At 40.6% G+C, this 25,929-nt stretch overlaps 1 protein-coding gene across 1 annotated transcript in view; it reads left to right on the top strand.

The window, feature by feature from the left end:
• wdr11 (WD repeat domain 11) overlaps positions 1 to 25,929 on the top strand; it is a 51,539-nt gene that overhangs the window by 6,105 nt on the left and 19,505 nt on the right. The window contains exons 6-13 of the mRNA XM_056395738.1: positions 2,866 to 3,031; positions 4,951 to 5,053; positions 5,798 to 5,996; positions 7,073 to 7,173; positions 9,935 to 10,111; positions 18,822 to 18,906; positions 22,493 to 22,599; positions 25,464 to 25,539. Of these exons, the coding sequence (XP_056251713.1) occupies positions 2,866 to 3,031; positions 4,951 to 5,053; positions 5,798 to 5,996; positions 7,073 to 7,173; positions 9,935 to 10,111; positions 18,822 to 18,906; positions 22,493 to 22,599; positions 25,464 to 25,539 (1,014 nt within the window). The remainder of the gene's footprint in view (positions 1 to 2,865; positions 3,032 to 4,950; positions 5,054 to 5,797; positions 5,997 to 7,072; positions 7,174 to 9,934; positions 10,112 to 18,821; positions 18,907 to 22,492; positions 22,600 to 25,463; positions 25,540 to 25,929) is intronic.

Raw genomic sequence — 25,929 nt, 5'->3', positions numbered from 1 at the left:
ATTCAGTGACAAACTTGTAAAACTGTTTAAGGCATTACTTTACAAAAAGTTGCAATGGAACCAAAGCCTTTTTTGATGTGCTGGCAGCTTCCTGCCTGAGCGGTTGTGACTGTCAAACAGGCTTATTTATAGCAGCAGCACCCCGGCCTCTCTGTCCACCCACCCAGTCAGCTCTAATAACAAACAGTCCATTAATCTTGCTTGTCTTTATTTTCTCTCGCCTCTCTTGTCTTGTCTTGTCCATTTCGGTCTTTTTGTTTACTGTTGGTATGTGACACTTTCTTCCCCCCACTTTTCATGCGTTGGTTATTCCTCTCGCTGAAAATGCTGTATTCTTTGAGTCTGCCTTTGTCTGTGTGTCAAGTTATGGTGTTTATCATGTTCAGTGCGTTACAGTATCTCTCCTCTGTACCTCTGTTTGATAGATGGGGGATTTAAACAAGACTCTGGTCTCCCGGACTGTTATCAGAAACTCCCTCAATACAGAACTATATCATGCACATTAGTGTCTCATCAGGCAGCCATTAATGTGGTTGTTAGCCAGCACAGATTTGGTGCCTTTGTCAAGGTGACAGAAATTGGTTTCACACTCGCACGCCAGCATGCCTGTTCACACACAGATGCACACACACACACACACACACACACACACACACACACACACACACACGCATATGGACAAACTAAATGTATTTTTTTTTTAATATTTACAAATTTTTAATCACTAAAAAACTAGCAATCCCTAAGATCTCAGACACCTGTGGTTACCGTGGTAACGGCACTACAGGAATTCTGGGGGCAGAAATAACAAAGAGCATCAACAAAAGAGCAACTGGTGAATCCGCAACCAAACAAACTCACTGTCACTGTCTTAATAATCAGTAACCAGGATGTGACTGCTTCACAATAAAAGCCAGCCTGTTTTTTGTCATTAAAAGCGATAACCAAAACGGATTTTAATGTTGTTTTTTAAAGGTAGGAAGGGCAACCTAAAAACATTAAATAAAATTCAAAGACATGAAAGAGCAAATCCTAAAATGTACCAACCTATTTCATAAAACTCACAAAAGATCAACTATCTAAATTTCAAGAACCTTCTGACCTGACTGACCCGCTGAGGTGGGCAAGGTTTACGAAGGTTTATATTGTAAAAACATTTTTTTCTATTTCCACAGGATGATTTATGAGAGTTTCAAGTTTAGTTTCATCTTGTTTCTTTTTTGGTCCCCACTGTTGTCAGATATGTCCAGCTGCTGCTGGTCTTCCTTTATCCAAGACTTGCGGGGCTCACTTATAAAATGTACTTATGCATTTGAGCCAAAGTCATGATTTATTCACCACTGCCTGCCAGTATCAAGTGGGTTTATTCTGTATTGTCTAAACTTCAGAAGCTCAAGCTGAAGTACTTACATAATGTATAAAAATTATATTTGGTTTTAATGACATTTGGGTTATTTAAGTTTGTTTAACATGATTAAACAATAGAAGCTGGAGGTGTCTTTGAGGTAGCCTCCTCCAAACACACCTTGCGTGACTCACTGTGTGTGTGTGTGCGTGCACATGTATGCATGTAGCGATACATTACTATGTATGATCCACTGACTGCTGTAGCCTTCATCCCTTATTCTCAGCAAAGAGAGAGAGAGAGAGATGTGAGAAGTGTGTGATGTTTTGGAAATTGGACAGCTGAATATTTTGGGAGGGTTTGGGGTTATAGGATATGTCTTTTTTTCATTTTTTTCCTCTTTCTCTGTGAAGATCTGTTGCTTTCTTTTTTGCATCTAAGACACAGAAGTCTTTCACTGTTTCTTTCTGATGTTTTGCCTTTGGTGGCTCAGTCATTTCAGCCTCTATCTCTGCCTCGCCTGGCTTCAGTGAGCCAGTAACTGTCTGATTTAGCTCAGCAACTCCTAAAGGTTCCTCTGTTGAGTCCATTTTATCTATTATACTTTCCCCTAGATGATAATGATCCACATTGTGTTATAAAGTTTGTCTCTCCTTTAGTTGATCTCACCGTGACCTAGAGGAATGAAGCTGTAGGAATGAGTTATAGTTATGGACCCACTCATAGATTCTGAGAAAATCAGCCCTTTGTTCTCTCTGACTGAACTACAAAGTGTTAGTGACTGCTTTGTTGTCATACAGAGAGATTGAACTGGATTGCTGCTGTGGATGATAGTGTTTGTAATTAACACACATGAAAGAAGTTACAGCAAACGGACTAAGTTTACATTTAACATTTTTAGGACTCTCAAAGTAAAGGAATGGATTTTTTTCTACTGCCAATACCTGCTTAATTCATCAGCCTCCCATCATCCGACCAAATTCACTTTTAAGTTCTCCCTCATTTGCCTGAGACTCTCAGAGACAACAACAGTAATAACTAATTCACTCAGCCTTCGCTATGGGAGGACATGAATAAAGATCAAGTTGAACTATGAAATGAGACAGTTTTTATTAAGCTTGTTTTAAGATTTTCTAATCCATCTTCACATTGGTCTGCATATCATTTGAATATTTCATATGCATGTGTTGTATTTTTGGCACCGAGTCTGCAGGCAATACATCCTGTTATCTACATCTTCATTTCTAGTAGTTACAATGCATTACATGCAAAACCAAGACAATAGCCAAATGTATGAAATGCTGTATCCTTGGATATTTTGGTGGAGTTGCAGGCATGATTATATCTGAAATTCGAGTTAACTTATCAAAAGATGAATTCATTTCTTAAAGGCCTTTGGCTTACCATTTCCAAGGATGTCCCAAATTTTGTCAGTTAAAAAATGATCTTGACACCGAAATTGATTTCCTTTTCTTTCTTTGTGTAAATTCTCGTCTTTACTCTCCTATGTCGATCTGTAGTGCAGAGGCGGTGACTTTGAACGACTGTCTGCAGCTGTCCTACCTGCCATCCAAGAGGAACCACATGCTGCTACTTTATCCCAGAGAGATCCTTATCCTGGACCTGGAGCTCAGCCAGACGGTTGGTGTGGTGGCCATTGAGCGCTCTGGGGTGCCCTTCACTCAGGTGAGGCACTGTGTACATGTTCAGCAAATTCTGTGTGGTAAGGATCTCTGTAAAACTTGACAGAATTAGAGTTTGTGGAAATGGAAAATGTAAAAAAAGAGCAACGCAGTTTTGAATTTGAACTACTGAAGGTGAGAAGTCTCTCAGCTCTACACCCTTTTTCTGATGGTTAAGAATGTGATGCAGAGAGACATTTCTGCTTTACATTTGGAAGTTACATTCAAAGACAACTTCCAAAATGTTCGCACTGCATCTTTGTTGGTCAAGGTGAGATAAATGAAAAGATGGCTGTGCTGTCTCACTCTAACATACTTCTTACATCACCATGTTTCCTTCCCCCCAAATGAGCCCTGTGCACATTTTCTATTTTTATTGCATTACTAGAAACGCTTTACCAAATTCTGTCTTTTTTTATGGATGATTCTTCCGGGAAGCCAATTCCCCCTGCCGTGAATGATAAAGTTCTCTACTCTTCTTCCTCCCTCTCTGTGCTCACCTCATCAAGGTCTGGTGACAGCACAGCAAGGCCATGCAGTCCTTAGCTACAGCAAAAAAAAATCCCACCAGCCTACATATTGTCTGACTTTCTTTCTGTAGTCACATTCAGCAGCACTAGTGACCTTTAGGTGCCAATTCCCATCTTTTGGAGTCTGGATTTCTAATTGGAAATTGATGAATGCTGTGGAAGTATTAGGTCGAGGATTTGTCACGGCTCCAGAGCCAATAACGGAGCAGAAACTGTTAATGTCACTCTGTTCACTCTGCCTTCACCCCTAACACTCCGTGTCTGTCTGTGAAGGACTGTCGTGGTGGCTTGTCATTACGCTGAGTAGATCTCATGGCTTCCACTACGGTTGTTGCACTCTATATGAGCCATAATATTCCCTTTTAAATGTATAGCCTTGAAGTTCATGCCTGTATGCACATGCAGGGGCCAGTTTGCTATTCCTTATTTTATCAACATGGTCAATTGACATTTTTGGTGCGTAAGGAATTACGTTATGTTCTATATTCTATTATACTTCCATAAATCTTACTTTCTTTGGCTTGCCAGTGTTCTTTTTTCAACAAATGCATCGACGGTTAAATAGTACAAAGGTAAAATGAGCCTTTGTAGTAAAGGAGTAAGTCCTAAAGTCAGAGAGTAGGAGTAAAGGGGTATTACTCAGCCGCCCAGGCTCTGTCCGGCCAACGCCTCCCTTCTCTAAGTGTTATAAAGTGCTTGTCACGCAGCCAATTTGCATGACTGATGACACAGCTTCAACAAATATTCAGCAGAAGGTCCAGTAGTCAAGGAAAGGCCACGAAATATAGGCACATGAACATCTATACTACACACTGTCAGATTTGGCACATACACAATGTACACAGAGCTGGTACACATATAGTAGCTACACATCTAATGCAATCTGATACAAAATCTATCACTAAAGTTGAAATGCTCAACTTCAATGAGGTGTTGATGCATCTCAATGGCCGCCTGAAAAGGCTGCAAATTGTCCTGAAGATTGATTTGTATTGCACTATATTGGAAAGTGTTTGTAATATTTTGTGCAACTTCACTTGCATAAATGGGGTTAGAGCATTTAAAATATAAGTTAAATTAAAATGTTAGGGGTCAAACATCTATGTGAGACATGGCCTTGTGGCAACACAGTGACCAAGACAAAAATGACAAAGTGATCAATGATGAATGCTTGATCATTATTAAAATTTACCGATCAGCTTAAAGTCTGTCGCTAGTTGCTGTAGTTACTTTTTAAATGACAAAAATCCTCATCTTTTCAGGCTGACAGAGGGGCTCGATGTAGCTTTGCTTTTGTTTACATTTGTTTTTGTAGTAAATCAAAAAAAAATTACACATACAGACTTCTCATTCTGTGATCATTCACTGTTTCCCTTTCTCTCCCTGTGTTTAGGTTATTCCCTGTGCTCAGCGGGACGCCCTCTACTGTCTCCATGAGAACGGGTGCATTACCCTTCGAGTGTGTCGCTCTACTACCACTCCAGAGGAGGCAGCAGGTATGAAATGTCTTCACATAGATGCGCACTTATACATACAGCGCATGCCGGCTGTACTGCACTCACTCACAAACCACTGTCGCTCCTTTGCTGTCACAGTGTCGTCGTCTATTCAGCCAAACTGCACTGCAGTCTGAGTCTGTCTCTATGCTCCAGTGGGCATTTTGCCTCTTACTGTCTCATTTATCTTTGGCTTAATGTTATAGGCCGATGGGAGTCCATTGTCTCGCTGTATCTCTCCCTTCCTCACTTACTCTTCTTGCAATCTCTTCCACTGTCTACTCATCTGTCTTTTCTTCTGCCATGTCCTTTGTGAGTCTCTCATGCAGTCATTTATTCTCTCATTTCCTTTTCTTCTTGTCTTATCTTCTTTAAATCCTTTCCTGTACCTCGCGACGCTCCTCCTCTAACCTTCTCAGAAATTGTTTTCACTGGTCTCTCACTTGCATTTTCTCTCAATTGCACCATTATCTACCTCCCTGCCTCTTTCTTTCTGCATTCCCTTTACTGTTAAAATTTACTCAGTGTCTTCTTCCAAATTTTCTCTTTTTTTTCCTTCTTTTTTTTCAGTGCACCTCAATTCATGTCTTCATCAATTTGCTCTGATTCCATCTTATTAGTTTTTATCTCCCACCATTGTTGTTTTCCACTCTCCCTTACTGTCACACTTTCTTTCCCTACCTTTCGACCACTTTAATCTCCTTTGTGTCTCTCTGTTTCTTTCTCCATCCCTCTCTCCCTCAGATCCAGAACAGAGTGTCCAGGAGCTCGTCTACGACCTCCGCTCTCAGTGCGATGCCATCCGAGTTACCAAGACAGTTCGCCCATATCGCATGGTAATCTGCCCTGTCAACGAAAACAATGCTGGGCTGATGGTCAGTGACGGCAGAGTCATGCTGTGGGAGCTCAAAGCCCACACTGGCAAGGCTGCTGCCAATCCTAGGTACACACACACACACACACATACACATATGCAAATCATTCTGTCAAGCTATATTACAGTTTTTGCGGGAGGTGGCTGAAATGGCAGGAAGGAAAGTTTGACTACTTTGTAAGGTGACTGAAACTGACTTTAAACTGCATAATCCTCTGACCTAAATTTAGTCTTCTTAGTGACTGGCATATATAGGGGTGCAGAGAGTTTAGCTCACGTTGATGAGCCCTGCTTGCCTTTGATGGAACACTCCCTTGCTGCTGTCGAGGAGATAGTTTTGTATCTCCCTCTTAAGTTACCTTCCTGTGTGAGGCTGAGAGAGGTTTGTCTGCCTGTGAGCAAACCAGTTTAATTTGGGAAAACAACAGAAATCTACAGCAGTGAATTAAGAAGCGTTGACATATTCTTCTTTTTGCCTCTCTATGATGAAGTGTCTTATTATAGTTTTGTTTGAGTTTTATTTTCTTGAAGTTTCAGACAGGTGGGTTTTCTATTTCAGGACTGTTCAGATGATGGCAGTTGTCTTTCACACTAAATTACATTGATATTCTGATGCTTGCTTGTAATTGCTCAGATATTCTGGTGCACAGTGTTCCTATTTCAAAGCCAGAACAAATCCTAAAAACATGCCTTGGCCCAGGTTTGATATATTGACATAAATTATAATTCCCTCTGTGACATGGTGTTTGTCACGGTGTGCTGAGCATCTACAGATAAATTAAGTTATTGAGGGTGAGGCATGTCACTCTGCTGTATCTGTTCAATCTTAGATGAAGAGGCCAGTGTATCAAACTCCATCAGCAGTCATGAAAATTATTTTTCTAGGAATCATCTCTTTTTTTTTTTTTTTTAAGTCAGCAGCATCTAATCAATAGAAGGAATCAGTACACATGTCATCCTCTGCGAAAGCTGCTGTGTCCCTCTGGGTCAGTAATTTATTAAAAAGCGGATCACATCCATCATTCGCACAAGCAATATTCATTTATCACTCCCCATTCACTTGCTTTCAATAATGGATGTGCGCCTTGCTTTCATGTGGAAAAAAATGTATTCAATTAATATTCTCTTTCCCCACTGTCTGTCAGTTCGGGGTTGTCACCACTCTACTCCCCTGTGTCATTTTGTGGAGCTCCACTGGGTCCAAACCAGAAAAGGATTCAGGATCTCTCTCTCAACAGCATGATCGGTATGAACGTCCACATCACTGTCAACCCCATCTACAATACCACAGAGAATGTCACGTACATCACTTCTTATTGCAGCAAAAGCGTACTCCCTCTCAATAGAAGAATGACTTTCATTTTTGAGAGAAAATGTGAAAACTCAAGAATGAAGGAAACATGGTTGTATTTGTGTGAATGTTTGTGTGCATCAGGCCTTCTTATATCTTTTATTGTACCTCTGTGAGTTGTGTGAGCCTCGGGGCTCTCCTTCACTTTCTGCTTTAATGTGTGGCTGCTGGTTTCTCCTCTGCGCACGACACAGGCCAGTGTTATTTCCCAAGCTGAATGGCTCTGCACAAAGAGTCCCATGGGTTCTTGGCCATTCCTGTCTCTCACTTTTATCTCTTTACCATCTCATCCTTTTGCTTATGATATACTTCTATTTCACTCTCACCCTGTCTCTCTTCTCACTGTTGATTTAGAAAAGAGCTGCCGATCAAAAGATGAATGTGGGTATAAAATTGTAATGAGATGCAGGACTCTCTTTTTTCCTTTTTTTTTTTGGTTTTTGTTTTTTCTATGTTTGCCACTTGTATTCAGTGAAAGTCAAACTGCCAGTGCCAGGAAGGCCTTGGGGAGGTGGAGCACTAGTAGTTATGTTGGCATAAGAGGAATTTTGCTGTCTTTCTCCACATGCGCACACACACACAGACACACACACACACACATTGGACCCAGCTACTGTCTGTCGCAATAGCTCTGTCTGACAGCTGCTGACTAAAGCACTTGAGGGAATGTAACTGGTCTGCAGGATGCTACAATTCTGTGAAAAACCAGCTTGTTGTTAAGATCTGATGCTGATTGGCCAACATAAGAAAGGCATCAGTGTGATCATTGCTATAGGCGAGAGCTGTGACCTAAAAAGCTTTCATTTCATATTTTCATTTGCTGCATATGGTAATATATTCTATCAATGGTTTGTTTTTATTGACTCGTTGGCTTGTTGGGAATTCTGTCCCCATCTCATTTAATTATATCTCCAAGCTGTAATGACGCACATTTAGATAGACATAAAATTTCCAATGTAAAGAAGGCTATTATGTTGCATGAAATATAAACAAAATGGATTTTTCAGCCGGTGCCAATTATAACGTCAAGGTTGTTGCACACTCAGAGGGTGTCACAAAGCCCTGCAGCAAATATACAAATGTAGATGATTGCCCATTTAGAGCATATAAAGTGTAGTCATTAACAGTCTGATTGTGAAGGGTACTGCCATCAACATCCAAGCCTCAGTCAAAATATGTGTTCAGGTATTTCAAAATATTAAAGGACCTGAGGCTTATGTTTATGTGAAAAACGCTATTAAGTTCTGTGACCGCCTGATATTAAAAATTTGATGAAATCAGCAAAGTAGATTTAACTGGATGAGGCCTATAGATATTCCTGTGTAAAACATGGGTCTGTGGCGTAGTTGTCTCAACTCACCACCACATCTTTGAGATCATTAAAGCTGGCCAACTTGATAACTGTGGCCACAGCTTAATGAAACAAACGCTACTGGTTCTTTTTTGCTGGCTCCAGCTGCAGTCACATTGCGTGAGCTTTTCCGATTCAGCCAAAGAAACAGCTTCGGCGTAGATCGTCAAGTTGAAGGTTTTATACGTTAGAGTGCTAATGAGCTCTGTTGCAAATATGTATCCAGAATTCAAAAGAGAAAGAGGGAAAGACAGATAACCACACACTTCTCTCCGTGCTAAAAAAAGATTAGGTTTATTCCAACATGTTTCAGCTTATGCCTTTGTCAGGGTACAAATGACACTGTGCCGCAGCACTCGATGTAGGATGAGTCACACCTGCACGGAATTAGGACACCATGTCTGTCTCATGTATATGCAGCCTCATCTGGAGTTGTAGCAGGAGCTACTTTGTGATGCTGTTCAATAGTTCATGATGTTAATGTCAGTTCTTCAGCTGCAGTTGGTAGTTTGTTTGTGTTTTCATTTTTGTTTCTGGGGTTTGTGTTTAATTTTGTCTGATGTCTTTGTTCAGTGTAACACATAGTGCTCCGTGTATGCTTGTTGTTTTCTTGTGCTCCATTTAAATAGTGTAACCTGCAGTATATATAAAATACATTTTTGCAAACAAGTGAACTATGAATTGGCATGAACAAATAAACTGCAGCAAGCGATTTTAATGAAGTATTCTTACGGATGGTTACGTCAGAGTAGCTGTCTGAATCCTCTCCAGGCTGAAACTACTCTCTCCACAGATTTCATGCAAAATACTGTAGAACATTGTAGAAAAAATTCTAGGGAATCATTAAAATGAAGTTGTGACACAGACTGCCTTTTCTTAATATTGCCAGACATATCATCTAAACTGGATCAGCTTGACTAATTTTAATGTGAGCTTAAATATTCAATTGGACACAGTTATATCAACACACACGATATTAAAAGGACTTGGATCAGGGGCCAAAACCTAATCAGACACGCCAGCTTAGAGATCCAATCACATAAACTGTGATGTAAGTTGTAATATTGATTTATTGAAGATTGTATGCGCTGGGTTAAGATGCAGTAAAAAGCAGCCCTCACTCTTTTTCTGCAAGTTACAACAAAGGGAAAGGGAAATCCGTCCTGTTCTTCTACCAATTTCACAGATGCTATATTCACTGTTGTTTGACATTTTTAATTGTTCCATCAATGAAGTTGCAACTGAAAGGTAGGGTTTTTGATATCGCCCGCCTTAAACCTGTCCATTCTGTGGTTTCTTCTCCAGGCCAGACCTTGATAGCTGGTGAGGCTCCTCCTCCATCATCCAACCAGCAAGAGGTCCAGTTGAAGTTCCTGCTGACTGGCCTTCTGTCTGGTCTACCGCTGCCACCATTTGCCATTCGCATGTGCCCGCCACTTACCACCAAAAACATCAACCACTACCAACCCCTGCTGGCTGTAGGTAGGTAATAAGAGCTGTGAAAGCTGTGATCTGTACCACGAGAACGTACTGGGTAGTATTCTGAAATATATTCCATTGTACAGAGCTCATACTGTGTCAGCATTGTTATCATACATCAGCACTTCTCAAAGTCCAGCACAAGGTATGCTTTTAAGTGTAGTTTCTGTGTTTTCCAAAAATCTGGCAGTAATGTTTGCACTTGTATTCAGTATGTTGTTTTGTTTCATCATGACTGGTTGCTGTTTCAGATAATAACCAGTTGTATCAGTGCTGGCCTTCAAAGACAAAACCAATGATGGATGAACTGTTTTTGTGTTTTTGCTTTTCTCTGTCACAGTCATGTCAACAAATAGTTTTACTGAACATAAGTAAATGCTTCATAAATACTGTTTGGTGCTGATTTAGATTATAGATTTGTCTGCAGGTGCAGACAATTACAACTGACATTTGATCCGGCCCCGGTTGATATGATGAGGTGAGGTTTTAGTTCGGTCTCAGCCCACTGAGGGGTGAAAAAGCTCTCTTTGCCCAGCTTGTAGTCGACCAGTAGGCACTAAGATGATGCTAATATTAACATGACAGCACACTATTGTGGAATCCTTCAACATTACCATGCTTATGGTAATCACATTAATCTTTAGTTAACTGGAATAAGACTTTGTCAATAATTTCATCAAAAATATGGGAATTCTCAATTGGTGCATGCATTTATTCACCCATAAAGTGACCAATTCCCATAATAACAGATTTTTTTTTATTAGTTTATTGCTCAGAGCACAGTTTTGTGAAACTGTCAAGTGTCTAATATCAGATATTTGGGGCATGGAATGCTTCGTGATTTTACCAGGGTTATTTTACAAAGCTTTTGGAATTGGAACCTTTTGAATTGGAATTGGCCCTGGTTACCATGGAAACCATCAGTGCATCTGTCAAACCTTTCTGCCTCTGACCTACATGAAGGCAGCTTTTAACCTGCAAAAATTGGTACTTCAATCACACGTAAATGGTAGGAAGAAAACAAGCTTTCTTCAGCTGTTTTATTTTGGGTTTGATGGTCTTTGTTTAAAGAAGTGCATTGTCAATAAAACTTAAATCACACAAAGGGGGTCCTACCATTTGAGGGTTCATCAGTGTATCCACACTGGAGAAAAAGCCTTACATCTGTGACCAGTGTTGCAAGAGTTTCACTCAGTCACTCTGTATGAGGATTCATTGGTGTATCCACAATTTAGAAACATGCGTGTAGCAACAGAGTTTAGAACAAATTTCTGAACTGTATGAAACAAGTAGCTGTTAAGAAATAACATGCTTACTCAGGCACACCCACCCACACACACACACACACACACACACACACACACACACAAACTCTCTAAAAAGCAAGGCCATGGACATTGCATGAAGTCAACTTCTGCATACAGCTCAGAGAATAAAACCATTGCTCACAATGAGCAGCAGTTCCTTGGACAGAAACGCCTTGTTGATGAGAGAGGTTAGAAAAAAATGGCAAGACTGGTTTCTGCTGACTGACGGGCTACAGTAACTTATTCTGTAAGATAACAACTCTTTACAACTGTGAGCAGAGAAGCATCGCAGAATGCATAACACATTTAAAACTGGAAAAATTCAGCCTGGTCTGATGAATCTGGATTTTGGCTAAGCCACGCAGATGGTGGGGTTTTCGAATTTGGCCTCAACAGCATGACTCCGTGGATCCAAACTGCCTTGTGTCAATAGTCTAGGCTGCTGGTGGCGGTGTAATTGGTAGGGGAATGTTTTCTTGGCACACTTTGGGCCCCTTAATACCAATCAATCAATTTTTGATTGCCACAGCCTATCTGAGTATTGCTGCTGACCATGTGGACCCCTTTATGGCCACAATTTACCGTATCCATATGGGTTCTTCCAGCATGATAATGCACCGTGTAACAGAGCAAAAGTCGTCTCAAACTGGTTTCATGAAAATGACATTTAGTTCAGTGAACTTCAGTGGCCTCCCCAGCACCAGATCTGAATCCAATAGAACACCTTTGGGATGTGGTAGAATGGGGGATTGGCAGCATGAATGTGCAGCTGACAAATCTTCAGAAATGATGGGATACAATCATGTCAGCATGGACCAGAATCTCAAAGGATTGTTTCCAACAAAGTGAGGTCCTACCCAGTAATTAGCCACTAATCTCACATTGCATGGATGAAATATTTACCTGTGTTTAGTAGAATGTTTTCCAAGACTGTGACAGTCAAAGCATTAACTTTGTCAATGTCAAAGTATCATAGCAGCAGTGAAACACTGATTGGAATATAGATTTCTGATTTGGCAAACGTAACCTCATGTACTAGGCGAGTCCTCCACTTTTAACTGCATGATCTCCACATCACACCTAGTGTAATATTCTACCTGAAAGGACACAAGTCCAGCCTGGACCTTTCACCTTAGTTTTCACAGACAAAAATCAATGTTGTGTTCCGGAGCAGCGAGGCTTATTTCTCTGTCACTGTTTACATGAACCCCATCTTACCAACGCTTTCCAGAGGTCTTGCCTTGATCCTTTCATTTCCCTTCTAAAAGGAGTAATGAAAGTGAGTTTAGGCTCCTTTATACTACAACACTGTAACTTGAATGGTCAAGGAATTCAAATTCTTTGCCCTTAGTAATGAAGTGAAAGTCCTCTCTTCAAACTTTTACTTAAATAAGAAGTACTGTTAGCAAAACAAAGCACTCATGCAGAGTACCCTCCTTTTTAAAGTGTTAGATATTGGGGCGTCGTGTGGCGTAGTGGTCTAAGCAGGCGCCCCATGTGTAGAGGCTACAGTCCTCGCTGCAGTTGGCCCCGGTTCGAGTCCAGCATCGGACGGCCTTTACTGCATGTCATTCCCCCTCTCTCTGCCTCCTCATTTCCTGTCTCTCTCCACTATCCTGTCCAATAAAGGCACAAAAGCCCAAAAACATATCTTTAAAGTGTTAGATATTACAATGTAGAGGAGTCAAAAGTATAATATTTCCCTCTGAGTTAAATGTACTCAGGGGTTGTCATTCATCATACCATCATCTGTAACTACGACAGATTTGGACATTGAGAAGAAAAAGCTTGTCTGGTCTGATTTATGAATTGTTGCAGCCGAGTGATGAGAGCACAAAACACCCCAGCGAGTGCCGAGTGCTTTGGAGGGCAAAGGGCTGAATGATTATGCAGCTGCAGCTACACAATTTAATCGCTTGCACGTCCAGGTCCTTTGTCAATGTGTGTCTGCGGTTTGTGTTTGAAAAATAAGACTTATTAAACACTGGAAATGAATAGCAGAGCAAGACCTCAAACGTCAGTTCATCACAAAACAGGAAATTAACAGCTACTGATATGAAGGCAAACACTGAGTCAAGCAGGGCTTTACCTCAGAACAGTAGCACAATTATCAGATGTAGTCATTATTATGCTCTGCCTAAGGGACTTGTCAAAGTAAAAGAATCTATTCACAACCTCCAGGCCAGCGATTCCCAGTGTTACTCAAAGTAGATGTCAATTTAAATTTGACTTTAAATGTTGACTTTTATTATGCTCTTTGCCATCCAATTAGTGATAACTATGCAAGTTGGCATTACAAAGTGTTCTAAAACTTACTGATACTTTTGTTGAACCCCCTTGACATATTTCAAATTCTCATCTTTGAGTTTATGAAATGCTAACTGTAGGGGTTATACAAATCATTGCTGTGAATTTGACTTTTTGAGGCCAAAAGTGAGAGAGTAGCAGTCCATCAAATCTGACTGTGCGGTCTCAGCAAATGATGCAAAAGGGATAGACTGAAATATCAAATAGCCTCTGCTATTACTCCCCCAAGACAGCTGCGAGGCAAGAGAGAGAGAGCGAGGCAGTGAAAGTTCGGATTTATTTGTTTTATATCAGCATAGCAATGTTGTTCAGACACTGTTGCCTTATCTTCCCCCACAGTAATGATGCATAAAATTATGCAAGCTTCAATTTGAATGGAAAATTAAGAGCAGAATTGCGTATGTAATGTGCCTCTGTTTTTGTCTGTCTTTCTGCCTGTTGCTTTATGTGTGCATGTGTTTGTATGCGTGTATGTCTATGTGTGCGCACACGTACTTGCCGGTGCACCAAATTCCATTTAAGCATCTAAGGTCCGGGCATACAGCTGTCCTCTCCCCAACACAACAAACCTTCACTTTAGTTGTCAAGCTGATAAATAGGCTGCGCTCAGTCCCTTGTCTTAGCCCATATAAATTAATAATACCTTTAGAGATACATCGCCTCCCTTAGAGCTACAGACAAGCAGATAAATAATAACGCCTTCAACGTGCACATTCGGAATCATTTTCACTGGGAGTCTTCATCTCTCTGATATGTGCATCATGTCCAGTGTGGTGGAACACAGACATTTCTTAAATTGGCTGCACGTTAATAACTGCAATAGTTCTAAAGGGCCTTAAGAGATTACCACTGCTCTTCTCCACCTGTTATTTACAGGTTTGTCTCAAATGTGTTATGTCAAAAAATGAAAGGGCATCTCTACCTAAAAGAAAATTAAAAAAACAGCGACTATACTCTCAAAAGCAGCCATTTCAAAAACCCTTTTCAGTCAGGGACGTGGCATTGTGTTTCCGAATCTGTGTGTGAGTTTGGAGTGGGTGCAGTAGGAGCACATCATGCCGCAGATGGTGTGGGGTTGACTTGGCACAGCTGTTCCCAGTGGCCTTCTGAATCTAAAACTGGAACAGGGCGATTGAGTTTTCTTTGCACATCATTTGTCAAGTCCCCATAGTCATCTTGCAGAGTCAAGTAGTTAAACAGTCTCTAGCTACATTATTGAAATGTGCCTTTTATTCCACTCCCTGTGAGTTGGCCTGTGAATCATAAGTTTGGGGGACTGAATAACTACAGTTGAGATTTAGATGGAGATTGCAATCTCTGATGAAAAGTGAAGGGTATGTCCAGGCAATTCAAAAGCGGAAGTATATTTAATTAAAATGGTACCTTGAGGCTATTATTTATACAAACACAGTTAAGAATATGCTATCATAAAAAGGTAGGAGTTATAATCACATTAGAAATTGCCGTATTTGGAGTCTTGGTACTTCGCATCACTCTCATGCTTTAGAAACTGAATACATTCCTGGGTTACAATTGCAATTGTCACCTCCTCAGTAATGATGCTTAGGTTGGTGCTGTGACAGGTGTTCTGGCAGGCGTTGGCATCTGTCACCTTTCCTGTTTACCAAGACCCAGAGAATACACCTAATCAGTAAATCCAGAGTGATCCATGGATGACAGTTACAACTCAGTCTCTGTCTTAGCCTCTGTTCAAGTCTGCATTAGGTTTCTATCTAATGTGCAGCTGAGTTAGAATGGAGACTCGTTGACTCCCGGTGATGCAACACCAGTCAGGCACAGCCAAGGGAAACCAAGTTTTTACACCTTCCACTATGTGAAAATAAAGAAAGAGATGAGCTCTCTGCTGATACTGTGAAAGTACTCGGGGTTGAAATTGCCATCCACAGTCTCATTACAGTTAGACAGGAGGCAGAAATTCCCATGTCGGTTTTCTCAATTTTTGTCTTCCATTTTTCACTACTGTCAGTCTTTCTTGCTCTTTACCTCCGACAAGGAGGTTACAGAAGCTGTTTAGCCAACCTAGCTACCCGGAAGCACCACTGTCAGCTCTCCTGTCTGAAAAGCTGTAATCTTTTGGACTTGACAGCTCCATTACTGATAGGTATAACACCCAGAGCCTTTACTTTTCAGGGACATGTACTCAACCACTGACACACCAACATCCATTCTTAATCATCTGATGGTGGCATGCCTAATTTAGCTATTCACTCTTTGCCCAACAGCAATTCTTTTCTGCATTGTTTGGATCTGCAAAACGAAACAAATATGAGAACCGATTTAAAGGCCACTACTGAAGCATGCACCTCAAAAAGCAAAACAATTATAAGATGGACTGCTTCTCGTTCTCAGCTCCAGTGGTCTGTCAACGGGAATATCAATTACATTTGCAGCCAACAAAAGAATCTATTCAAAGCCTCCAGTCTAGGGTACACATTATCTTCTGCCAACTCACACTTACTTGTGGAGTTGGGTTCAACTGAGGATTGTCCAGCTCTGTCATCACCTGAGCCTGGTGTTGAAACCTATTAGTTGTTAGGTTAGTATCAAATTGAATTTTAATCCAACAAATGGTGCAAAATAAAGATTCCTATCATTTGGAGAAGAATTTCTGCTACTCTAAAGGGATTCATTAAGTGAGTCATTCAATTGGGGAAATGAGATGGGATCTGCATGTTACAGAAACAAGCAAATAATTATGTAATCTGTTGTACAATTTTATGTGCTTTATTATTGTTGAACAATTACTACAGATGTACAAACCCATAGTTCCTCGCCAGGTGTGCAGCACCTGTTGCGCGTTGTCAAATTTTGTGGAATGATTGAGAAAACCAAATAATTTCCTCAGTGTATTATGAAGAAGCAGAGATGAACCATAACTATATATAGATTAGCCATGATTTAGTTTCAAGCATATTTGCTGAAGTGTGTTGCTGGCATTGGCCTAAATTAAAGGATTAGTACTTGCAAAGAGTTAGATGACATTAGTACCACTGACATGTCTGTACAGTAAATATGAAGCCAGCAGCTGGTTAGCTTAGCTTAGCATAAAAAACAGCAGGAAACAGCTAGCTTGGCTCGGTCCAAAGGTAATAAAATTTGCCTTCCAGCACCTGTTAGGCTCACTAATATCTTTTTTTGCACTGGAGCAGTGGCTGTTACAGTGAATTTGCCAGAGTCCACGACCCCTTGTAAAAAGACAACTTGATGTTTTTACACTTACGTTTGGGTACAGATAGCCAGATATAATATGTTCATTAGAGAGCTTTATATTTCGGCAGATTTGGCTATTTTTGGAGAGAGCCGCATTAACCCTCCCACCACCCCAGTTTTTTTGAGGGGAATCAGTCTTCATTTTCAATCTTCTTCAAACCTTTGGCAAGTAAGAGTAAGAAAGAAGTTGCAGAACCTCATTTGTTATCAAAAATGTTTGGGTAACTCAAAATGGCAAAAGTGCCTCAAGCCTAGATGAATGAGCATCAAAGTGACAGAGCACTGTTTGGAACAACTGAACAACTGTCAAATACTGAAGGGGCATCACTATGCTACTCACGCCATAAATGGCATCTTTTTGATTGGTGTGTCTGCTGATGGGCTATAGATTCTTACATTCTACAGTGTTGTGGGTAAAAAGTCAGTTTTCTATTCTCTGTCATATTTCAAATATCTGTCCCAGAATCGCAATGAAACCTCTCTCACCCTCACCTCAACTTAAAGGCCATGTAAATGGACATTATCTTCTTGATAATCTTCACAGCAAACGTTGAGAGGCAACTCTCCAAAAACCACTTTCTGTTTGCCCAACTTCTTGCTGAAACCTCCTACAGTCCCACACTGAATGCCATCTATCAGCTATACAGGGAGCAGAAGGGGAGGACACACACACAGACACACAGATGCCCATGTGGCACTGCCTATCACCACCTCCAGATGTTGTGTCAGCATGTGGTCGTCACGCTGTGGCCCAGTGCAGACTGAGCAGTCCTTTGCAGAGGGACTGGGCACATCAGCCCAGTTCCATCACGCTCATGATAATTATAGAACTGGAAGGGCTTCTGCACCTGCCTGTGTTCATCGCAGAAATAAAAAGAAATCCCCCAAACCTTGTTAAACACTTTCCAAACATCATGGAAATGGACTTTTGATTTGCTTTCACATCTGCTGCAGAGTTTTTTTCACCACACTCCTGAGTAATTATTTTCAATTGCTGTCTTTCAGCTTCGTTGCTTAGGTTGTAACCCCAACTGTTTTTTGCTTTTTACAGCTGCTTGTTTTTCCCATTAATAAAACCTAGCCTATGGAATTCTATAAAACCATAAAAAACGCTGATATCATCATTAAAGGAAAGTTTCCATATAGTAAATATGATGTCAGTGTACATAAGGACTTTTATTGCATATTCTTTGATAATGGGCTCTTAAAATCTCAAGAAGAGGAGCTAAAATGTCATATGTTCAAATCTCCACAAGATGCTAAATCATTCCACATTTCATATGAATTTGTTTTGACTGAATCTGAACCAGGCAATTACTAAAAAAAAAAAAAAAAACAACAAAACATAAACTTTCCCTCCAAATGCTAAAAAAAGTTATAAATTGAGTTTGTTAATTTTAAGTTTTCTAGTTGGAAACTTTCCCCAGATAAGTACACATCAATAATAGCTTTGAAGTAGATTTTGGTTTGATTTTCTCTGTTACAGTATGAAAAAATTTTGAAAAAAAAAACATCACTTTGTCAAACATCCTCTGTGTTTCTGATCAGAGTATCAAATGTCACCTGCAGTATTTAATCGGGTGGAGTTTGGGGAGGGATAGAGCTGTTGTGCTATTTTGCCAGCAGCAGATGAAACGGTGCAATCTTCCCAGGCTGTGAGCTTGGTGACAGGGTTTGATGTGCTGCCTCTATCCACACCTACTGCGGTGACAGGGAACACACAGGATTGTCACACTGACACACCATCTCTCTGATCCTGCTGCGGGCTAGACGCTGCTAAGATCAGTATCTGTATGACTTGTGACCTCTGTCTGTGTCAGTCTGCATCATATTCCTCATCCTTTACTGTCTCTCTCTCTTCTTCCCAGGCACCAGTAATGGGTCGGTACTGGTCTACAACTTGACCAGTGGTCTTCTCCACAAAGAACTCAGTGTCCACTCCTGTGAAGTCAGGTAAGATTTTTATGCCTCCGCACCGGCGATAGCCATGGCCACAGGCATTATTGGTTTGGTTTGGCTTGTCTGCCCATCCATCCGTCTGTCCGTCCCATTCTTCTGAACACGATATATCTCAGAAACGCCTTGTGGGAATTTCTTCAAATTGGGTAAAAACGCTCACTTGGACGCAAGGATAAACTGATTAGAATTTGGTGGTCAAACGTCGAAAGTCAAGGTCACCGTAACCTCACAAAACATGTTTTTGGCTGTACAGTTGTGTCTGTGTAGTTAAATGTGTTTAATGCACCAGTGAAGTGGTGGTGTTAAGGTGAAATAACTGTAAAATGACATTTCAGATGAATCCCAGTGGTAAGTCAGTCAGCTTGAGGCGGCTTGATTTTCTCTTGATTGGTTTTAGGCTCATTAGAGTTTGTGAAGGCAATCGTCGATTACATAATTAGAGTGCCATGTCAGCTCTTGTGTGTTTAAAAGAAATGATTCCCTAGCTTGCTTTATAGGCCTTTTATCTGGATGTCTTCTCAAGGGGCTTCAGCTAAGTGTCTTACTCTTAACTCGAATAATAATACAAGAGTAAAATGAGAAACATCCAAACGGATATGGTGATAGTGGTCAAATATATAGTGTGCACGATCTAGATTTATAACGCCAAGGTAGTACTAGTATTGCTTTTATATGCAAATGAAATCCTGAAGGCCACAAATAAAAATGCTTCATGTTGCTCAGTGGTGGTCTGTGATGTATAGTTGTGACGATAACAGAAAACTCCTGGCACCATATGCTATGTAATCAAGCCAGAGCCTATTTAACTACACAGTTTTCGAGGAGCTGACGAAAATACTGCAGAGCTGCCTTGGTACGTTTATCCCGACAAGTGACTGAATGTTGAGTTTGTTTCCTGAAGTGTGGGTGAATGCAGAGGAGGTTTAGATGCACTTGAAAAAAGGGACCAGCTTTGGGTACGGTACAAATCAATTCATCACAACAACCCAATAAAGGGTATTATAAGACCTACATTTTACTCTGTATATATGTATGTGTTTGGGGTGGAGAGAAGAAAATGGTGTGTTAGATCAGTGATGCCCAATTTTACTTATCTAGCCAAAGCTGCCGATGTAACACTGTTGTATTTGCCCAGTTAACAGTAACACACATACAGTACTATCACTGCCAATTCACAGTTTATTTGGAAGAAATCACCTGTTACTGATCTCCACAAATGAACAATAACAGAACTTCTTGATCTTGTTTACCAAGCCCAGTTTATAGCGTATCCAGCTTTCTCAGTATACATTTTGACTTGTCAAATGCAGGTGTTACTAATAACATTACTGTCAGGCTCTGGTATTGTGCAATGAGGCTCACTGGAAAACCTAAGCAGAACACAGCCATCATTAACGTTATTAGTTACACCCGCGTCTTCCCTGCTATGACAAGTCATAATGTCTGCTGGGGGGAAGGTCTATTGATTTCTCGGTGAAAAGCATGCTGCATATAAATATCATCCTCCATTCTCACTTGAAATAAATTACTTTTTTTTTTTTTTTTTTTTTTGGTATGGTGGTAATCAAGCCAAATATTCAGGCTTCTCCTGTAATGTTGCTTTTACCTCTGAACACTACACCATTCCATCAAGTCTAAGGAGCTAATTAATGAACCTCTCAATCGTACATCAAATGGGCCATTCAGGGAAGAGCGGTGTTCTATATTGGGAAGCTTCCTCCCCCTGTGACCAAGCATTTGAACCAGGAAAATGAAAACTAAAAACAAGAGTAGCGGATCAATATTGAACAGTTCAATGGCAAGACCACCAACACGGTGAAGAGCGGGTTAGTTATGAAATCATCATCATCTGCTCCATACCCAGTGTAGTGCATCATGAATACCTCAATGCCATGACCTTCTGAATAAACACCCAATGCTCATTTGGCTATAAATTTTTAAGTATTTGTTTCTCTTGCTTGCTTTAATGTTAGTTGGAAACAGCAATTGTGACTGTGGGAAGAATATCTTTCTTCTCCAGGATGATAAAAGGAGGTGTTTCCACAGGGATAACAGTGCATTGTCTATAGTGTCCTGTATCAATATGTGCACTCAGAAAAAGTAAAAAAAAAAAGCTGCCAGTTCTTTTAATTGGGATTTTGTCTTATTAAAAACCCAATGAAATCCAATTAATTTGTTTTCTGAACTTTGCGATCACATATCGACTTGCATATTTATTAAAAAATGCCATTCAGTATTCAGCATATTTAGAAGCTTGCTTGGTTTACAAAATGAATATCAAGAAAGTGGTTGTGTTCTAATTAGGACAAAACGGTTCCGCTTAAGATAGATTATAGTGATGCGCAGTGACTTAAATCTATCTTTGTTTTAGTGCAGTTTTTTTGTACATGAGAACCTCTCTGTCCTGCTGTGCTGCTGCTCAGCGTACTGGTTAATTACGGTGCGTGAGCAGGGCCTAACTGACACGGAATAAAATCAGAACGCCGCACCGCCTTCTGAGCGACCCACAATGCAACAGCCAGACATCAGCAGGCTGCGCTTCATTAGTTAGTATTCTCTAATGAGCAGCAAAACTATTTCACCAGGATTATTTAAGCACGAGATTAAATCAATTAATGTTGTTAAGAGAATGATTGGGAGCAAACACCATTCGTTCAAACAGGATTTCATTAATGAGAGAAGTTGGTATGCACAAATGCAAAACTTCAACAAACTTTAATGAGCTATGCATCACAAGCATACGTTATTTGAAATTTCTGTAGCTACCTCTGCCTATGCTTGTGTGTGTATGTGTGAATAGGCAATGGATTTCTCTGCCTGGTGTGTGGTGTCTCTGTGGATTTGCTCTACAGTCATGACACACAACAGCTGTCTCCTCATCTGCTTGACATCTCTCACTCAATACTATTGTACCTTGTGTTTACACAGGGCATATATATTTATAACGCATGCAAGCTCTTGCAGGCTGCTTAGTTGTTTGGTGTTGGACACTGCTTTGGTGTATTAGACACAAAAAGAACAAACAATTTTAAAATAAATGAACAACACAGCCATACATGAAAACACTAAACCATATCTAAGTAGTAGCCATCAGATCAGGGCTTTCGACCCCATTAGATTCTCTGTCTCCCTGTGCAGACCCATGTAGAGCACTGCTCTTATTTCCAGTGTAATGACGTACAACATTAAGCCGTGTGTTGCGTGTGGTGGGAAAAGCAGAAGTGCTTATGGAAATGAGCCTGACAGCCCTTGCCCGAGCACAGCCATGCCAATGGAGGCCTGGCTACTTAGCATCTCATTTACATTTAGTGGGGAAATGAACTAATTAATCATGTGGCTATTTACCATCTCATTAAAGTGGAGTTTGTGCTCCCTGAGCTGTGCACACCTCTAAAAAATACTCATATCTCACATTTGCTGGCTTGATTTGCTATGCATCTTTTTACACTTTCCTAAGTAGAAGTTTTAGGTGTACCCTTTACATTGCTAGGATGTAGTGGAAGAATATTTGACACTTACACTGCAAACATCGGTAATATTATTCATTTAACTACAACCCGTGTCTCTGCTTATTCCACAGGGGTATTGAATGGGTGAGTCTGACCAGTTTCCTGTCTTTTGCCACTTCCGCCCCCAACAACATGGGCCTGGTGCGAAATGAACTGCAGCATGTCGACCTGCCTACTGGTGAGAGGCTTAGACGCACACAGACACACACATATCATCACCTGTACCTGAGGTTACCCACTAGTGCTTTGTTCTTGATTTTTATATTTTGCTCAGGGTTCCTGCAGCCGAAAACAACAAAGAAAATAGACACTTCAGTCTCTCTCTTGACTTTCTCTTGTTATCTGTCTTTTTGTGTCTATGTGGTTCTTTAAGAGAGTTTTCTTGCTCTCCCCCAGGGGACACTTGCACACTCCTCCAAATTAAGGTCCAAACTAAACAGTGTTAGGATACCACCAAGGGATGTCTAGCTCTGAAAATGAGATCCTATCATGAGTTCCTGCAGAGCGACTTACACCTTGCCTGAGTCCATTGATGGGTCTATAGAATTACTGCGCCGGCAGTGTAGCGTTGCTATCTCCTCCAGGGGTTGGAAATGTACTGTGCTACATTTCTTCTGCCAAAGAGAGAGAGAGCAGAGTTGAAAAGTGAAGTAACTTGATTGGGATCAGGAAGAGATGGTTAAAGGTTTCAGTGGAAGAAAACTACTTTTCTTTGTTTATGTCAATGAGAATTAATATATTTGCCATTTTGGAGACAAGTAATTGATGAGCATTTGTATCTTTTTCACACAGCTTTTTGGTTTTTGTCTTGTGTAGCCAATTCCTAAATTTTGATCTTAATGTGTTTTGCTTTCAAAATTTCCATTTGGTCAGTGAAAATGTGGTCACTATAATTATTCAGTAACAGAGCTTTTATTCCCAAGTCAGGACAATGGTGAGGGTCAGTCATTTCTTTAATGACTGTCTTGGAAGCACCAGAGTCATCAAAGTTAACAGTCTGCTGCGATAGCTTTGGTTACAGGCCCACACACTTTCCAACACACTTTTACTTTATTGGTTTTTTTCTTGCTAGTTCAAATGAGTTCAAGTGACTGAGATCCTCTGAGCGGTCCTTGACAGCAAATGTAGCTGCTGATAGAGCAGATAGACTGTCATGGCTCACATCTCTGATGCATGCACATGTCTGTGTGCAGTTTGGGTTAAAACATTTTGGGAAATGCGCTCTTTTTTTGCTGTCTTACCAAGAGTTAGATGAAAAGATCAATATTAATCTAATCTGTGTGTTCACTGCAGAGATGCAGTACGTCTGGGATGAGTTTAGCCTAGCGTAGCACCAAGATGACCTGGGAAACGGCTCCATCAAAACTGACAAAAAAAAGGCCTTTCAACAACTCCCAAGATGTCTTATTTAGTAGTTACAACTTTTACTACATGAATAAATGAAACATTGTGATTTAAGAAGCCTGCAATGCTGAAGCTTTTTACGGAGGCAATCGGTCGATATAGTTTTCATCATACTTATTTGAGTTACCGATTAGGTCTTACAGTATCTTATATTTCTTTTAATGTCTTAATGTTAGATGTTTAAATGACAAATAATACCATCCAATATTACAATTATATTACACCTTGACATTCTGGACCAGATTCAGTAAGACTGCAGGCAGATTTGCTCTGTTTTGTTTGTGTTAGTTGAGGTTATGCTCCGTTGTTTTATTTATTCAGGGAAAGTAAGCATATTTTTGCATAAACAAGTCCTCAAATAGAACACCACCAAAGTTCTGCACTAAAAGATAGCTCTAAGACTAATCCACTAAGGCAGACACCTTATGCCCCTTACAGCTGGAGCATTTTCTGATAACATTTGAGAATCTAGGATGCAAAATCATCTTCCTCGCTTGCCTTATTCAGTTGTGGTGATGCCTGGTTTCTGTAGCAGTAATAGCAGCTATTCTTAATGGCCATATTCTTTATCTATTAAAGCATCTTTTTGTGCACTGCAATAACTGGGATGAGTGAGTGTCGAGACATGGTAGTAAACTCAGTTTGCATAACCTCACATAGAATATAAATATGTATTATGTGCACGGATGATAATTTCTCATTATTTATACACACATAATTATAAATGGTGACATCAACCCTCTGAGGTATCTTTTCAATAATCCACAGTAAGTGAAGAGCATGAAGTTCTGACATCGCCATGTTAATGAGAAAACAAACCCTCTTCCTTCTACATAACGCAGTTCAAGAAATGTTGACCCCTTTGTGTCTTTACTGCTGTATTTGCCGCACCATGAACTGTATTCAAGACCCTGAGATGTGTGTGTGTGTTTGTGTTTGTTTTTGTGAATGCACATTTGACGCATGATTAGAGCCTGTATGCTGATGATCTGAAGAGTTAGATAACATAATTGGCACTTTGTAATCAGGACACACAACCCCTCCCACTGTGAATGACAGTGGAAACACAGAAAAGAAAGTGGAAATGGAGAAAAGGGCTGCATTAGCTTCTAGTGAGGTCTCCAAAGTTTTCCCCACACCATATGCTTTTCTATTTTATGCCCCACCGGTACACACCGGCTGCCATCTCAAAAAAAACTGTTGGAGGTCACCTCACCTCACCTCACACCCCACTTCCCCTAAAACACCACAGGCTGCTCTGTTGCTTGTTCGTTTAGACAGGCCACCTTCGTAAGTGTCCTCCGCAAAATTAGATCAGCACTTCCCTGGGCAAACATGATGCAATACACCTGAAGGGTATTCCTGTTTTGTTTAAACGGGCACCTTGACGCTCTGCATAATGTCGACTTTGGTGGATGGAAAGTTGGGAATGAAAAGCAGGGATCAGAGCAGGCGGTGAGAATAAGATGTCGGCAGTTTGCTCTCTTCGCTGTGGTGAAAGAGATGAAACCAGGACGCCCCGGAACTAAAGTGAAATGAGATGAATCAGTCTTTTCACAAGTAGAAAGAAAGATGCCATCTTCTGCCTTCTATCATCACCCCCCCACCCTCACTCACTCTGTCTGTTGTGTTTTCCAGGCAGATGCTTTGCATTCAGAGGCGAGCGCGGAAACGATGAGCCACCCATTGAGATGATTAAAGTATCCCACCTCAAGTGAGTTGCCTGCTCTCCCCACTACCAACAAAACCAAATACCAACAGCCTCACGCTATCTCTAATGCTTTTAACTGAGACACACACACTTTTCCACCAACTGTACATTTACATATGAAATATGCACCCATCCAGAACATCTCACCTTACCTGCCTGGGGCCATCTCACCTTTGTCTCTCATCTCTATCCATCTCTGAACATTTAAAACAATGTTTTTTAAGGTTGGAGAGCTCTTGCTTTTTTCTGAAAGAATTCTACACCCAGACTGGAATTCTAATGGAACTCTGCTAAAGAAAAACCACAGAGCCACCATTAATTGGGTTGCTTATTTATTACTGTCCACAAAAACCTTCACATATTCAGACTGTGCGGTGTGTCGGATCATTACTT

The sequence above is a fragment of the Seriola aureovittata genome, chromosome 14 (assembly GCF_021018895.1).
Source record: "Seriola aureovittata isolate HTS-2021-v1 ecotype China chromosome 14, ASM2101889v1, whole genome shotgun sequence".
Taxonomy (NCBI): domain Eukaryota; kingdom Metazoa; phylum Chordata; class Actinopteri; order Carangiformes; family Carangidae; genus Seriola; species Seriola aureovittata.
Note: the sequence above shows the minus strand (reverse complement) of the source record. Positions and strands in the feature narration are given on the sequence as shown.